At 39.2% G+C, this 15,518-nt stretch overlaps 1 protein-coding gene across 3 annotated transcripts in view; it reads left to right on the forward strand.

Annotated features, from left to right (window-relative positions):
• LOC105007718 (plakophilin-1) overlaps positions 1-15,518 on the forward strand; it is a 37,882-nt gene that overhangs the window by 1,480 nt on the left and 20,884 nt on the right. For 2 of the 3 annotated variants that reach the window (XM_013136182.3, XM_013136183.3), the window contains exons 2-4: positions 10,055-10,149; positions 11,937-12,097; positions 12,717-12,858. In XM_013136182.3, the coding sequence (XP_012991636.1) occupies positions 10,055-10,149; positions 11,937-12,097; positions 12,717-12,858 (398 nt within the window). The remainder of the gene's footprint in view (positions 1-10,054; positions 10,150-11,936; positions 12,098-12,716; positions 12,859-15,518) is intronic. The other variant, XM_013136184.4, reaches the window with a different exon arrangement.

Here is a 15,518-nt window from a genome sequence, read left to right on the forward strand (position 1 = left end):
GCCAATGATCATGCAATATCTGCGAGAGGGAGGAAATCTTCAACACAATGGGTATTTAAGGAAAGTTGGCTGTGAGTTAAGCTGCCCCGGAGCAGAGTAGTTATAGAGAATATGTTGCATAATAAATGTAGCTCGCTAAAGGGTGAGTCATTCATGGAAGTATTTAGTATGGCTAAAGTTAGTCCAAAATGGTTAAAACATCCCTAATGTTTTCAAAGTCTGTGAGGAAAACCTTTTTTTCGGCGGATGTTTCAGGAGTTTCTTTTTGTGAGAACTGGTTTTATTAACATCAATTAACTTGTTTTTAAAACATCTAGGAGACCACTTTTGGGCCTGGTAATAAAACCATCCATGCTAAGGAAGGATTTAAGCTAATCTAAAACATTATTTTGAACTTAAATAAAATTGGGATGAGCTAAACGTGTTGGCTCAAAGTAAAGCTATACTGTTGAGATAACCTACGTTTTTCTCTGAAATTTCTAAAGTTTTCAACTAAAAATAGCACCATTGAAATTGAATACAATTGATTTGGCTGGAGAAACTAATAGAATTGGGGGGGGCTCATTTGTTGCCAGCTTAGATTATTTAGATCCAATTATCAGTTTGATGAACGTATATGTTCTATTAATGTGATTGGCATAACATAATCTGAAAAAGTATGAATGAAAAAGTATGAATATATAGTAACTTTAAAACTAACTAAAAACGTGGACGCGCCTTAATCTTATAAAATGAGTCAAGATAAGCAAAGCTGAGCACAGCAAGCACTTGGAATACATAGTCCTATGTTTTATAGATCTTGAAACACATCCTAATTATTAAACTAAAATACACACACACACACACACACACACCCCTTTTAAACATATGCTCAAAACACACTCCTGAAACACTGGGTCCCCTTCAACCATCCATCCTTGCCTTACCACACTTTCCTGAGAAATCTATTATCTCCAGAAAGTCAACATGCACACACAAGCCTTTTCAAATACATACCCAGGACGTTTTCATTTCACGGACAACATAAGACATCTTTTACACTTGGGCATGGATATATCAGTCAGTATCAAAGACATTATTGTTCTTTTTCTTATGTGTTCACTATTCACTCACTTTAAAAACTCTATGTTTTATACAGATTGAAACAAGTCACAGATCTAACCCTAAGAGAGATTAATAAAAAAAAATATTACAACTAAATCCGCCCTGAAGGACAATATCCAGGGTGAGAAAGGAAGGGGGTTGATCCTTGATTGTGACATACATTATTTGAAGGAGTCTTGCCTTTGGCCAACCAATCCTGGTTTCCTAACTCCCACCTTCCAAGGAAGCATTGATCTCAAGAATTCCCTAAGTCAATGTGCACACGCACAGGCACACACCATTCAGGTTTATACAGAGTCACCACAGAAAACTGTATGACTCACTATACATACCACACATCACCACAGAAAACAGTATGACTCACTATACATACCACACATCACCACAGAAAACAGTATGACTCACTATACATACCACACATCACCACAGAAAACAGTATGACTCATTATACGTACCACACATCACCACAGAAAACAGTATGACTCACTATACGTACCACACATCACCACAAAAAACAGTATGACTCACTATACATACCACACATCACCACAGAAAACAGTATGACTCACTATACATACCACACATCACCACAGAAAACAGTATGACTCACTATACATACCACACATCACCACAGAAAACAGTATGACTCACTATACATACCACACATCACCACAGAAAACAGTATGACTCACTATACATACCACACATCACCACAGAAAACAGTATGACTCACTATACATACCACACATCACCACAGAAAACAGTATGACTCACTATACATACCACACATCACCACAGAAAACAGTATGACTCACTATACATACCACACATCACCACAGAAAACAGTATGACTCACTATACATACCACACATCACCACAGAAAACAGTATGACTCACTATACATACCACACATCACCACAGAAAACAGTATGACTCACTATACATACCACACATCACCACAGAAAACAGTATGACTCACTATACATACCACACATCACCACAGAAAACAGTATGACTCACTATACATACCACACATCACCACAGAAAACAGTATGACTCATTATACATACCACACATCACCACAGAAAACAGTATGACTCACTATACATACCACACATCACCACAGAAAACAGTATGACTCACTATACATACCACACATCACCACAGAAAACAGTATGACTCACTATACATACCACACATCACCACAGAAAACAGTATGACTCACTATACATACCACACATCACCACAGAAAACAGTATGACTCACTATACATACCACACATCACCACAGAAAACAGTATGACTCACTATACATACCACACATCACCACAGAAAACAGTATGACTCACTATACATACCACACATCACCACAGAAAACAGTATGACTCACTATACATACCACACATCACCACAGAAAACAGTATGACTCACTATACATACCACACATCACCACAGAAAACAGTATGACTCACTATACATACCACACATCACCACAGAAAACAGTATGACTCACTATACATACCACACATCACCACAGAAAACAGTATGACTCACTATACATACCACACATCACCACAGAAAACAGTATGACTCACTATACATACCACACATCACCACAGAAAACAGTATGACTCACTATACATACCACACATCACCACAGAAAACAGTATGACTCACTATACATACCACACATCACCACAGAAAACAATATGACTCACTATACATACCACACATCACCACAGAAAAAAGTATGACTCACTATACATACCACACATCACCACAGAAAACAGTATGACTCACTATACATACCACACATCACCACATAAAATAGTATGACTCACTATACATACCACACATCACCACAGAAAACAGTATGACTCACTATACATACCACACATCACCACAGAAAACAGTATGACTCACTATACATACCACACATCACCAGAGAAAACAGTATGACTCACTATACATACCACACATCACCACAGAAAACAGTATGACTCACTATACATACCACACATCACCACAGAAAACAGTATGACTCACTATACATACCACACATCACCACAGAAAACAGTATGACTCACTATACATACCACACATCACCACAGAAAACAGTATGACTCACTATACATACCACACATCACCACAGAAAACAGTATGACTCACTATACATACCACACATCACCACAGAAAACAGTATGACTCACTATACATACCACACATCACCACAGAAAACAAGTATGACTCACTATACATACCACACATCACCACAGAAAAAAGTATGACTCACTATACATACCACACATCACCACAGAAAACAGTATGACTCACTATACATACCACACATCACCACAGAAAACAGTATGACTCACTATACATACCACACATCACCACAGAAAACAGTATGACTCACTATACATACCACACATCACCACAGAAAACAGTATGACTCACTATACATACCACACATCACCAGAGAAAACAGTATGACTCACTATACATACCACACATCACCACAGAAAACAGTATGACTCACTATACATACCACACATCACCAGAGAAAACAGTATGACTCACTATACATACCACACATCACCACAGAAAACAGTATGACTCACTATACATACCACACATCAGCCACAGAAAACAGTATGGCTCACTATACATACCACACATCGCCACAGAAAACAGTATGACTCACTATACATACCACACATCACCACAGAAAACAGTATGACTCACTATACATACCACACATCACCACAGAAAACAGTATGACTCACTATACATACCACACATCACCACAGAAAACAGTATGACTCACTATACATACCACACATCACCACAGAAAACAGTATGGACTCACTATACATACCACACATCACCACAGAAAACAGTATGACTCACTATACATACCACACATCACCACAGAAAACAGTATGACTCACTATACATACCACACATCACCACAGAAAACAGTATGACTCACTATACATACCACACATCACCACAGAAAACAGTATGACTCACTTATACATACCACACATCACCACAGAAAACAGTATGACTCACTATACATACCACACATCACCACAGAAAACAGTATGACTCACTATACATACCACACATCACCACAGAAAACAGTATGACTCACTATACATACCACACATCGCCACAGAAAACAGTATGGCTCACTATACATACCACACATCGCCACAGAAAACAGTATGACTCACTATACATACCACACATCACCACAGAAAACAGTATGACTCACTATACATACCACACATCACCACAGAAAACAGTATGACTCACTATACATACCACACATCACCACAGAAAACAGTATGACTCACTATACATACCACACATCACCAGAGAAAACAGTATGACTCACTATACATACCACACATCACCACAGAAAACAGTATGACTCACTATACATACCACACATCACCAGAGAAAACAGTATGACTCACTATACATACCACACATCACCACAGAAAACAGTATGACTCACTATACATACCACACATCGCCACAGAAAACAGTATGGCTCACTATACATACCACACATCGCCACAGAAAACAGTATGACTCACTATACATACCACACATCGCCACAGAAAACAGTATGACTCACTATACATACCACACATCACCACAGAAAACAGTATGACTCACTATACATACCACACATCACCACAGAAAACAGTATGACTCACTATACATACCACACATCACCACAGAAAACAGTATGGCTCACTATACATACCACACATCACCACAGAAAACAGTATGACTCACTATACATACCACACATCACCACAGAAAACAGTATGACTCACTATACATACCACACATCACCACAGAAAACAGTATGACTCACTATACATACCACACATCACCACAGAAAACAGTATGACTCATTATACATACCACACATCACCACAGAAAACAGTATGACTCACTATACATACCACACATCACCACAGAAAACAGTATGACTCACTATACATACCACACATCACCACAGAAAACAGTATGACTCACTATACATACCACACATCGCCACAGAAAACAGTATGGCTCACTATACATACCACACATCGCCACAGAAAACAGTATGACTCACTATACATACCACACATCACCACAGAAAACAGTATGACTCACTATACATACCACACATCACCACAGAAAACAGTATGACTCACTATACATACCACACATCACCACAGAAAACAGTATGACTCACTATACATACCACACATCACCACAGAAAACAGTATGGCTCACTATACATACCACACATCACCACAGAAAACAGTATGACTCACTATACATACCACACATCACCACAGAAAACAGTATGACTCACTATACATACCACACATCACCACAGAAAACAGTATGACTCACTATACATACCACACATCACCACAGAAAACAGTATGACTCACTATACATACCACACATCACCACAGAAAACAGTATGACTCACTATACATACCACACATCACCACAGAAAACAGTATGACTCATTATACATACCACACATCACCACAGAAAACAGTATGACTCACAACCTGTGGAACCATCCATGGTCAGCACCCCTTCCGGGGAAAGACGTACAGGGCAACTCATGACCCTTACCCGTAGTCAATGACCTTATGCACAATAAGACCATTTAATGCCCAGACACCTTATGCACAATAAGACCATTTAATGCCCAGACACTTTATGCACAATAAGACCATTTAATGCCCAGACACCTTATGCACAATAAGACCATTTAATGCCCAGACACCTTATACACAATGGCCCTCATTTATCAAAAGTGTGTACACCAAATTTCCAGCGTACACCTGGCGTACACCCAAAACCACGGTGACTTTGAGATTTATCAATATGGACGTTGGCGTAAGGCACTCTCAAATCCTACGCCAGCTCAGGAGGTGGTGTACGCTTTGTTATGAGTTAGTGCGGAAATGCGCATGTTGAGTTATATGTTCTCATCATTTATGTTATATTATGTTGTTTAATTATGATACTGACTGTTGTATACCCAAAATTGTGCAAGAGTTAATTGTGCGCATATGTGAGACGGGACTTTTATTTTGACCTGTCTCAAGTAAAAAATGTGTAGCCGTATACTCAGCCCCTGCTGCAGTTCCCTCGTGCACTGATGTTATGCCAGTGCAGAGATGTAAACTGAAAATAAAACAGTATTAATAGTTATATTTGGAGTGATCTTTGGTGGATGGATGACAACAAAATATTGCACATGGACATGGCGGAGAGTTTCTACGCAAGAATGATAAATGAGGGCCAATAAGACCATTTAATGCCCAGACACCTTATAAACAAGGGCCCTCATTTATCATTCTTGCGTAGAAACGGGTGTATATGTTGGCGTAAGATTTTGCTTACACTCCTCTCATCGCCTGATTTATGAAACTGTGCGTACCTTTAAAATCCAGGTGTACGCAATACCTTCCCTTGATAAATGCCGCGGATGAAAACGATTGTCATTAGAATAACACACCCCTATATATTCAAGTCTCCGCTTCCCCCACGCCCTCATTTTACGCCATGGACACACGGAAGACGGCAAAAAAGAGAAACTTCTCTGACGTGGAGATTGAGACGATCACCAGGGAGGTAGAAAGAATTGTTTCATTTGGCAGTTTAAAAAGCGGAATAAAAGATGATGATGTGATGTGGAGTACCATTCATTCACATTAATAACTGCATGACAATTTGTAATATTCGTCTTATTATTTCATGATATTTATCAATGACGTTTATTGTTATTTAGAAGAAGAATGTCGTTATTATTATTATTTCTATTATTGTCTAAAAGAAGAAGAATGTATTATATTTTAAGAAGAATGAATTATATTTTGGTAATTCAAAGCCTTTTATTACTGAACCCAGTCCATGCGCAACTGCCGGGCCTAACCCTGAAACGTCATGTAAAGCGCACAGACTCGCATCTGAAGGAATACATATAAGTCAAATGCTTTGGTAAAGTCACACAAATGAAACCTTGAAGTCCATGTTGCACAAAAATAAACACTGAAGTTTGTAATTATGTTGTTGTTTTTTTTACAGTAGGTCATAATATATCACATCTTTTAGTTTGTCAGTGCGTTAGGATTTTCTTTTCTGCGCTGTTAAGGTTTCATTTCTCTCCGCCATGTCCATGTGCAATATTTTGTTGTCATCCATCCACCAAAGATCACTCCAAATATAACTATTAATACTGTTTTATTTTCAGTTTACATCTCTGCACTGGCATAACATCAGTGCACGCAGCAGGGGCTGAGTATACGGCTACACATTTTTTACTTGAGACAGGTCAAAATAAAAGTCCCGTCTCACACATGCGCACAATTAACTCTTGCACAATTTTGGGTATACAACAGTCAGTATCATAATTAAACAACATAATATAACATAAATGATGAGAACATATAACTCAACATGCGCATTTCCGCACTAACTCAAAACGTGCGTACACCACCTCCTGAGCTGGCGTAGGATTTGAGAGTGCCTTGCGCCAACGTCCATATTGATAAATCTCAAAGTCACCGTGGTTTTGGGTGTACGCCAGGTTTACGCTGGAAATTTGGTGTACGCACTTTTGATAAATGAGGGCCAATAAGACCATTTAATGCCCAGACACCTTATACACAATAAGACCATTTAATGCCCAGACTCCTTATACACAATAAGACCATTTAATGCCCAGACACCTTATACACAATAAGACCATTTAATGCCCAGACACCTTATACACAATAAGACCATTTAATGCCCAGACACCTTATGCACAATAAGACCATTTAATTCCCAGACACCTTATACACAATAAGACCATTTAATGCCCAGACACCTTATGCACAATAAGACCATTTAATTCCCAGACACCTAATACACAATAAGACCATTTAATGCCCAGACACCTTATGCACAATAAGACCATTTCATTTTCATACACAATTCCCTTAGGCATCTTGAGAGGGTTATAAAGACATAAAAACCTAAATCTGTCCGTAGGTCTCTTCCTAATGTGAGAGGAAGCTCGATTCTTCGCAGCTATCCATGGTCAACCCCCTTCCTGGGAAAGAACTGAGCATTTTATGATCCCTTAGTCAATGTGCACCTTTCTAATCATATGCACTATAAAGTTGTCTTTGGAACTATCGGGCTGCTTGCCACTCTGATCGGGATTTCTGGTTCATATTCTCCCCACTTTTCTATCCACCATTCTGCAACCTGTTTCATAAGTCAGGGCTTCCACAGGTGTTTCACTCAACACCCAAGCCATTGTTGCTCTCACTATTCACTCACATTAAAATCCTGTGCTTTATTCAGATCTTGAAACAAGTCACCATTGATTCAGAACACACTATGACTCTGTGGAACCATCCATGGTAAACCCCCTTCCAGGGAATGAAGGACAGGGCAACTCATGATCCCTTAGTCAATGTACACCTTATGAACAATAAGACCATTTTAATACATAATTCCCCCTTATCCATATTGAGAAGGTCGTAAATCTCTGAATGAATTGTTCTAAATATAACTGGACGTAAAAATTATCTACATTTGAATTATGCCGTAGGGCTCTAAGGACACATTCATATCTATATTTAACCCTGCCCAAGGGTCATCAGGAACGTTGTAGGGAGTTCATACAGGCATGTGGAGGCCATACACACTACTAAGTCACATTATGGTTTATCTTATTTTTTTTTATTATAATTACTGTTACTTTTTGACTTTTAACTGCACTGTCTGGAGTAGGAAAACCAAGCATTTTATTGCCGTAACTTGTTATTGCAAATGACAAATAAAACTTTTGAACTCTTTTTTTTACTTTGACCTTATGAGTTGATGAAAATTTATGAAATTCACAAAATTGTGAAAAGTCTTGACCATTGTTACATAATTTTGTTCTCAAAGAATTACACAATATACAGTAAAGATTTTGATATTTGATATATTTTGTTCATTGAGACAGATGTGTGATTTAAGTGTTCCCTTCATTTGTTTGAGCAGTGTGTATTATCTTAGACAACTTTATCTGGCATGAGGTCTTCTCTGAGCCTCACAGGAATTTCTCAGCAACAATGCCCTGTATTCATACCATGTAATTTATGTGGATGTTATATTCTTCTAATTGTACTGCTGCTTTATCTATGGAAATAGCTACAATGAGGCTTGGAGATTTAAAATGAATGAATTATCGGATGTTATCAAATTACTGATATTATTTAATTCCTTGCAAGGCAACATTATATGTATAATTATGTGAATATTCATTAACAATGGGTAGTCACTCACTCACTCGATAAGAGACATTCGCTCTTCTTACACGGTCCGGCAAAAAGTTTAATCAACTGCATTCATTTAAAACTTCTGCTTCCTCCATTGTCACTATGAACAGTGTTTACTGAACACGTCTGAGGGGAGCTCTTAAGGCTATCTGAAACCTACACTTGAACAAATTCAGATGCAAATTAGAAAAAAAATTATAGGAAAATAAAACATTCAATTCACAACAGGGTTGAAAAAACAACTAAAAGTAATTTTAGGAAATAAATTGTCAATTAAAAATACAATTATTTTTAGTAACAAGTAACATAGTTTTTTTGTGGTTCAGTTTCAAAAATAAGTCTCAACCAAAAATATCACAGATCAGACATTTTAAGATGCCTCGATACTGTAAGATGTTGGATGATACGTCTTTGGTTACACTAAATGTCCTCTTCCCTCTCCACCCCTTTCTCTCTGGTCTCTTTCTGTGTCTCTCTCTTTCTGTCTCTCTGTGCTGGTCTCACTCTCTCTGACTGTCTTACTGCCTGTCTATCTCTGCGTCTGTTTCTGCGTGTCTCTCTCTTGCTGTCTCTCTCTCTCTTGCTCTCTCTCACTAGATCTTCAGGATCCAACTGAGTCTACTTCATTCCAGTTCTTCCCGTCCAATAGAATGTCCAGACACAGTAACTCCACCAGCAGCTATGGAACAACGGTGTGTGTATGTTTGAGTGTTTATGTGTGTGACTTTGTATTTGTATGTGGGTATATCTAATAGCTGGTATGACACACCAGATTATTTATTGAACCAATATTGTTACGGTGTCAGATGGTCTCACACACCTCTCACACCTCATCTGAACCCCTAACACCTGAACCTGACCCTCATCTGAATCCCTAACACCTGAACCTGACCCTCATCTGAATCCCTAACACTTGAACCTGACCCTCATCTGAACCCCTAACACCTGAACTTAACCCTAATCTGAACCCCCTAACACCTGAACCTGACCCTCATCTGAATCCCTAACACTTGAACCTAACCCTCACCTGAACCCCTAACACTTGAACCTAACCCTCATCTTAAAATCTAATGCCTGAATCTAAAAGTAACACTAGTTCTGATCCTCACACCTCCTTTCTCCCTCCATCTACAGTGTCTCTCGGTGGGGTAACCAGTCCTCTTCTGGCTGTGCCGGATGAACATTTTAATTGTAATAATTAATAAATGCATGTGGGCTGAGTCCAGAGTCTATAAAACCTAAACCGGGTCAGAAGCATGACCAGGGACAACCGGGTGGAGGGGGGCTGGGGGGGGGGGTTAACAGACAGGCAACTGGAATGGTCAGGTATCGTCTTGATCTGCAACACAGCCAGGAGGACTTTGGACAGTGGCAGTAACGAGTCTTTAGAGGCCTGGTACTTGGGTGATGTGGGCCAAAACCTCATGTCATCCTAAATTTAAACAGAGCAGGAGACAAGAAAATGTAGAGAGTGCATTCCTTGGATTTACAAGGTTTTATAGTGGAAAAGGAGAACTGACCCTATTCCCCCCGGAACATTAATATAGCAGCGTAAAACTGAGACAGGGGGGTCCAGTGACACAATGGCCCTATCTGGGGGAGGCCCTAGACAGGGCCCCACAGACAGGAAATCAATCCACCCACATTGCCAAGCATCAACCAAAGGGACACCAACCATCTGCAACCACTCTGAAATGAGGGCCAGCAGAGTACACCCCAGTGACTAAACCTAATGTTACTTATGTGGGTGTTAGGGACTAAACCAAATTTTACTGATGAGTGTGTTAGGGACTAAACCTAATGTTACTTATGTGGGTGTTAGGGACTAAACCTAATTTTACTGATGAGTGTGTTAGGGACTAAACCTAATGTTACTTATGTGGGTGTTAGGGACTAAACCTAATTTTACGAAGGTGTGTGTTAGGGACTAAACCTAATGTTACGAAGGTGTGTGTTAGGGACTAAATCTAATGTTACGAAGGTGTGTGTTAGGGACTAAACCTAATGATACTGAGGTGGGTGTTAGGGACTAAACCTAATGATACTGAGGTGGGTGTTAGGGACTAAACCTAATTTCACTGATGTGTGTGTTAGGGACTAAACCTAATTTCACTGATGTGTGTGTTAGGGACTAAACCTAATGTTACTGAGGTGTGTGTTGGGTACTAAACCTAATGATACTGAGGTGGGTGTTAGGGACTAAACCTAATTTCACTGATGTGTGTGTTAGGTACTAAACCTAATTTCACTGATGTGTGTGTTAGGGAATAAACCTAATGTTACTGAGGTGTGTGTTAAGGACTAAACCTATTGTTACTGAAGTGTGTGTTAAGGACTATGCCTAATGTTACTGATTTGTGTTTGTGTGTGTGTGTGTCTGTGTTAGGGACTATTTGATTGGTAGGGACTAAACCTTAAGTAAACCCTGTTACTCTTTCTATTGATGGGGAATAAATATTAATATTTCCACAATCCTCAGACCCTCTTGACAAGGACCAATAGAAACAGCTCCTTTACGAAAGGCACAACACTCCAGACAAGGACCAATAGAAACAGTTCCTTTACCAAAGGCCCCACCCTGTTTGTCAGCAGTCAATCGAATATGAGCCGGCCACCCTCTGTTCAATCACAAAAGTCAGGGTGAGTGTGTGTTTTTCTATAGAGCTGTGTGTGTGTGCTTGTCTGTCTATAGAGCTGTGTGTGTGTGTGTGTGTGTGTGTTTGTCTGTCTGTCTATAGAGCTGTGTGTGTGTGTGTGTGTGTGTTTGTCTGTCTATAGAGCTGCGTGTGTGTGCGTTTGTCTGTCTATAGAGCTGTGTGTGTGTGTGTGTGTGTGTTTGTCTGTCTATAGAGCTGTGGGTGTGTTTAACTGTCTATAGAGCTGTGTGTGTGTGTGTTTGTCTATAGAGCTGTGTGTGTGTGTTTGTCTGTCCATAGAGCTGTGTGTGTATGTGGGTGTGTGTTTGTCTGTTTATTGGGCTGTGTGTGTGTGTGTTTGTCTATAGAGATGTGTGTGTGTGTTTGTGTTTGTCTGTCTATTGGGCTGTGTGTGTGTGTGTATTTGTCTGTCTATAGAGCTGTGTGTGTGTTTGTCTGTCTATAGAGCTGTGTGTGTGTTTTTGTATATCTATAGAGCTGTGTGTGTATGTGGGTGTGTGTGTTTGTCTATAGAGCTGTGTGTGTGTGTGTGTGTTTGTCTGTCTAAAGAGCTGTGTGTGTGTGTGTGTAACCATCCCTTTCTCTCTGATGTCTCTGTTTAGCTTGCATGATGTGCTCAGTATGGCTGATCTGACCTTAAAAGAGGCAGTAGAGTTTCTGTCCAATCCAGACGAGAAATATCAACAGTTTGGTGCTTCCTTCATCCAACAAACCACCTTTAATGACGAGCAATCCAAGCAGGAGGTTGGAACACACATTCTACATGTTTTATTTGAGCCCATAAATGTTTGTAAAAATGAGGTTTATTTTGGCCCTCAAAGACCACAGTTAACTTTCCCTGCCTTAGATAGGTTAGATGGACCAATTAGTCCTTGCTTAGGTTGTCTTGGCCTTGGTGTAACAGTACACTAGTGGGAGCCAACACAGACACAAACTACGCAGAGTAAACATTCTGCCAGGTAGGGCTGGATGATTCATTGAAATTAAAATAAAATTGTACATGTGCAATTTCTAAACTGTAGAAAGCTGCAATTTTGGGGTTATATTTTACAACACTGTTTCCAAAAATGTTGGGACCCGGTGTAAAAAATAAATAAAAACAGAATGCAGTAATGTGCAAATAATTCATCCCTATATAAAATTTAAAATAGTACAAAGACAACATGTAAAATGTTGAAACTGAGAAATTTTATTGTTTTAGGAAAAATGTCATGCCCATTTTTTTATTTGATGCCAACAACACATTTAAAAAATGTTTTGGACACAGGAATATTTATCAGCGTCTTGTGAGCAACATTTAAAAAAACACTTCACGTTTTGTCACGAAAATCTGGAATCTTTCAAAATAAAAGAGACCAATGAATTACTTAAAAACTGAGATAAATTGAGTTAATTAATTGTTTGAGAACATGTACCACTCAAAACATTGACAACAATTCAAATATGATCATATTTAAGTGTAATTTCGATAAAAAGTGGGTGTTAAAACACGTTCCAAGGGTAAAATTCAGACAATGCCAATGACAGAATATGGAATTCATATTGCCTCATAGCTCATAAACTATTGAATATTCCACAGAGAAAGCAATGTAGGAAATGTCCAGGAGAATGTGTAGAGTAAGACAAACCTGTCTAATCATGGGGAACGGTGTGCTACATCTAGCAACACAATATTTTCACACCCTCTTTTTCCACAATACAACTTAATGGATATTAAATAAATATTCACTCATACAGAAAAAACTATTCTATACGCCGCAGTGAATGTATTGTTGGAAATGTTTAATAGTCTGTTTATGTGCAAAAAAATCAAGGGGCACTGTGTATTTGCAATTTTTGCTGGTGTTTTACTCTGCCCACCCCATTGGCCACAATGTAACTCAATGGATATGAAATATATGAATGTATTGTAGGAAATATTCAGGAGAGTGGATAGAGTAATTATATGCCAAAAAATCAAGGGGCACTGTGTATTTGCAAATGTTGCTGGCGTTTTACTCCACCCATACCTTTGGTCACATTCCAAATTGCTGAATAGCCTTTAGATCCATTATTCCTTTTGTTAATGGAGGTGATTATCACCACTGGGTGATAACTTAACAATTCAGCCAATGATCTAATGTAGTTGTCAATTACTTATATTAACTGGCCATTAGCCTGCTGTATCACCTTTAGAGATGTAGATGTAGGATTTTATCTGTAAAAATACAAAATTAATGTTTAATGTGTGAATGTGATACTGAAAAGAAAGGGTATGTTTGCATACTTTCTCTGTAAGAAATGTTGTTGTTGTTCCAGTTTTTAGCCCCATCAGAACAGTACCAAATGTCTTTACTACTGAAAACACCAACATGTAATTACAGTGGGGCAAAAAAGTATTTAGTCAGCCACCAATTGTGCAAGTTCTCCCACTTAGAGAGAGGCCTGTAGTTTTCATAATAGGTACACTTCAACTATGAGAGACAGAATTAGAAAAATAAATCCAGATAATCACATTGCAGAATTTGTAATGAATTCATTGGTAAATTCCTCTGTAAAATAAGTATTTGGTCACCTACAAACAAGCAAGATTTCTGGCTCTCACAGACCTGTAACTTCTTTTTTAAGAGACTCCTCTGTCCTGTATTAATGGCACATGTTCGAACTTGTTATCAGTATAAAAGACACCTGTCCACAACCTCAAACAGTCACACTCCAAACTCCACTATGGCCAAGACCATAGAGCTGTCATAGGACACCAGAAACAAAATTGTAGACCTGCACCAGGCTGGGAAGACTGAATCTGCAATAGGTAAGCAGCTTGGTGTGAAGAAATCAACTGTGGGAGCAATTATAAGAAAATGGAAGACATACAAGACCACTGATAATCTCCCTCGATCTGGGACTCCATGCAAGATCTCACCCTGTGGGGTCAAAATGATCACAAGATCGGTGAGCAAAAATCCCAGAACCACACGGGAGGACCTTGTGAATGACCTGCAGAGAGCTGGGATCAAAGTAACAAAGGCTACCATCAGTAACACACTACGCCGCCAGGGACTCAAATCCTGCAGTGCCAGACGTGTCCCCCTGAATGGGGCCATGTATCGTGAGATTTCGAGTGAAAACTTCCTTCCATCAGCAAGGGCATTGAAGATGAAACATGGCTGGGTCTTTCAGCATGACAATGATCCCAAACACACCGCCCGGGCAACGAAGGAGTGGTTTCGTGAGAGGCATTTCAAGGTCCTGGAGTGGCCTAGCCAGTCACCAGATCTCAAAATCTTTGGAGGGAGTTGAAAGTCTGTGTTGCCCAGTGACTATAAAATGAACTTGTGCTATAGTTATCCCTTTCAGTTGCCAGGTAGCATCTCGTTCACAAATCTCTCATTTGATAGGCCTGTAATATATAACCAGGTTAGTAG

The sequence above is a fragment of the Esox lucius genome, chromosome 12 (assembly GCF_011004845.1).
Source record: "Esox lucius isolate fEsoLuc1 chromosome 12, fEsoLuc1.pri, whole genome shotgun sequence".
NCBI classification, from domain to species: domain Eukaryota; kingdom Metazoa; phylum Chordata; class Actinopteri; order Esociformes; family Esocidae; genus Esox; species Esox lucius.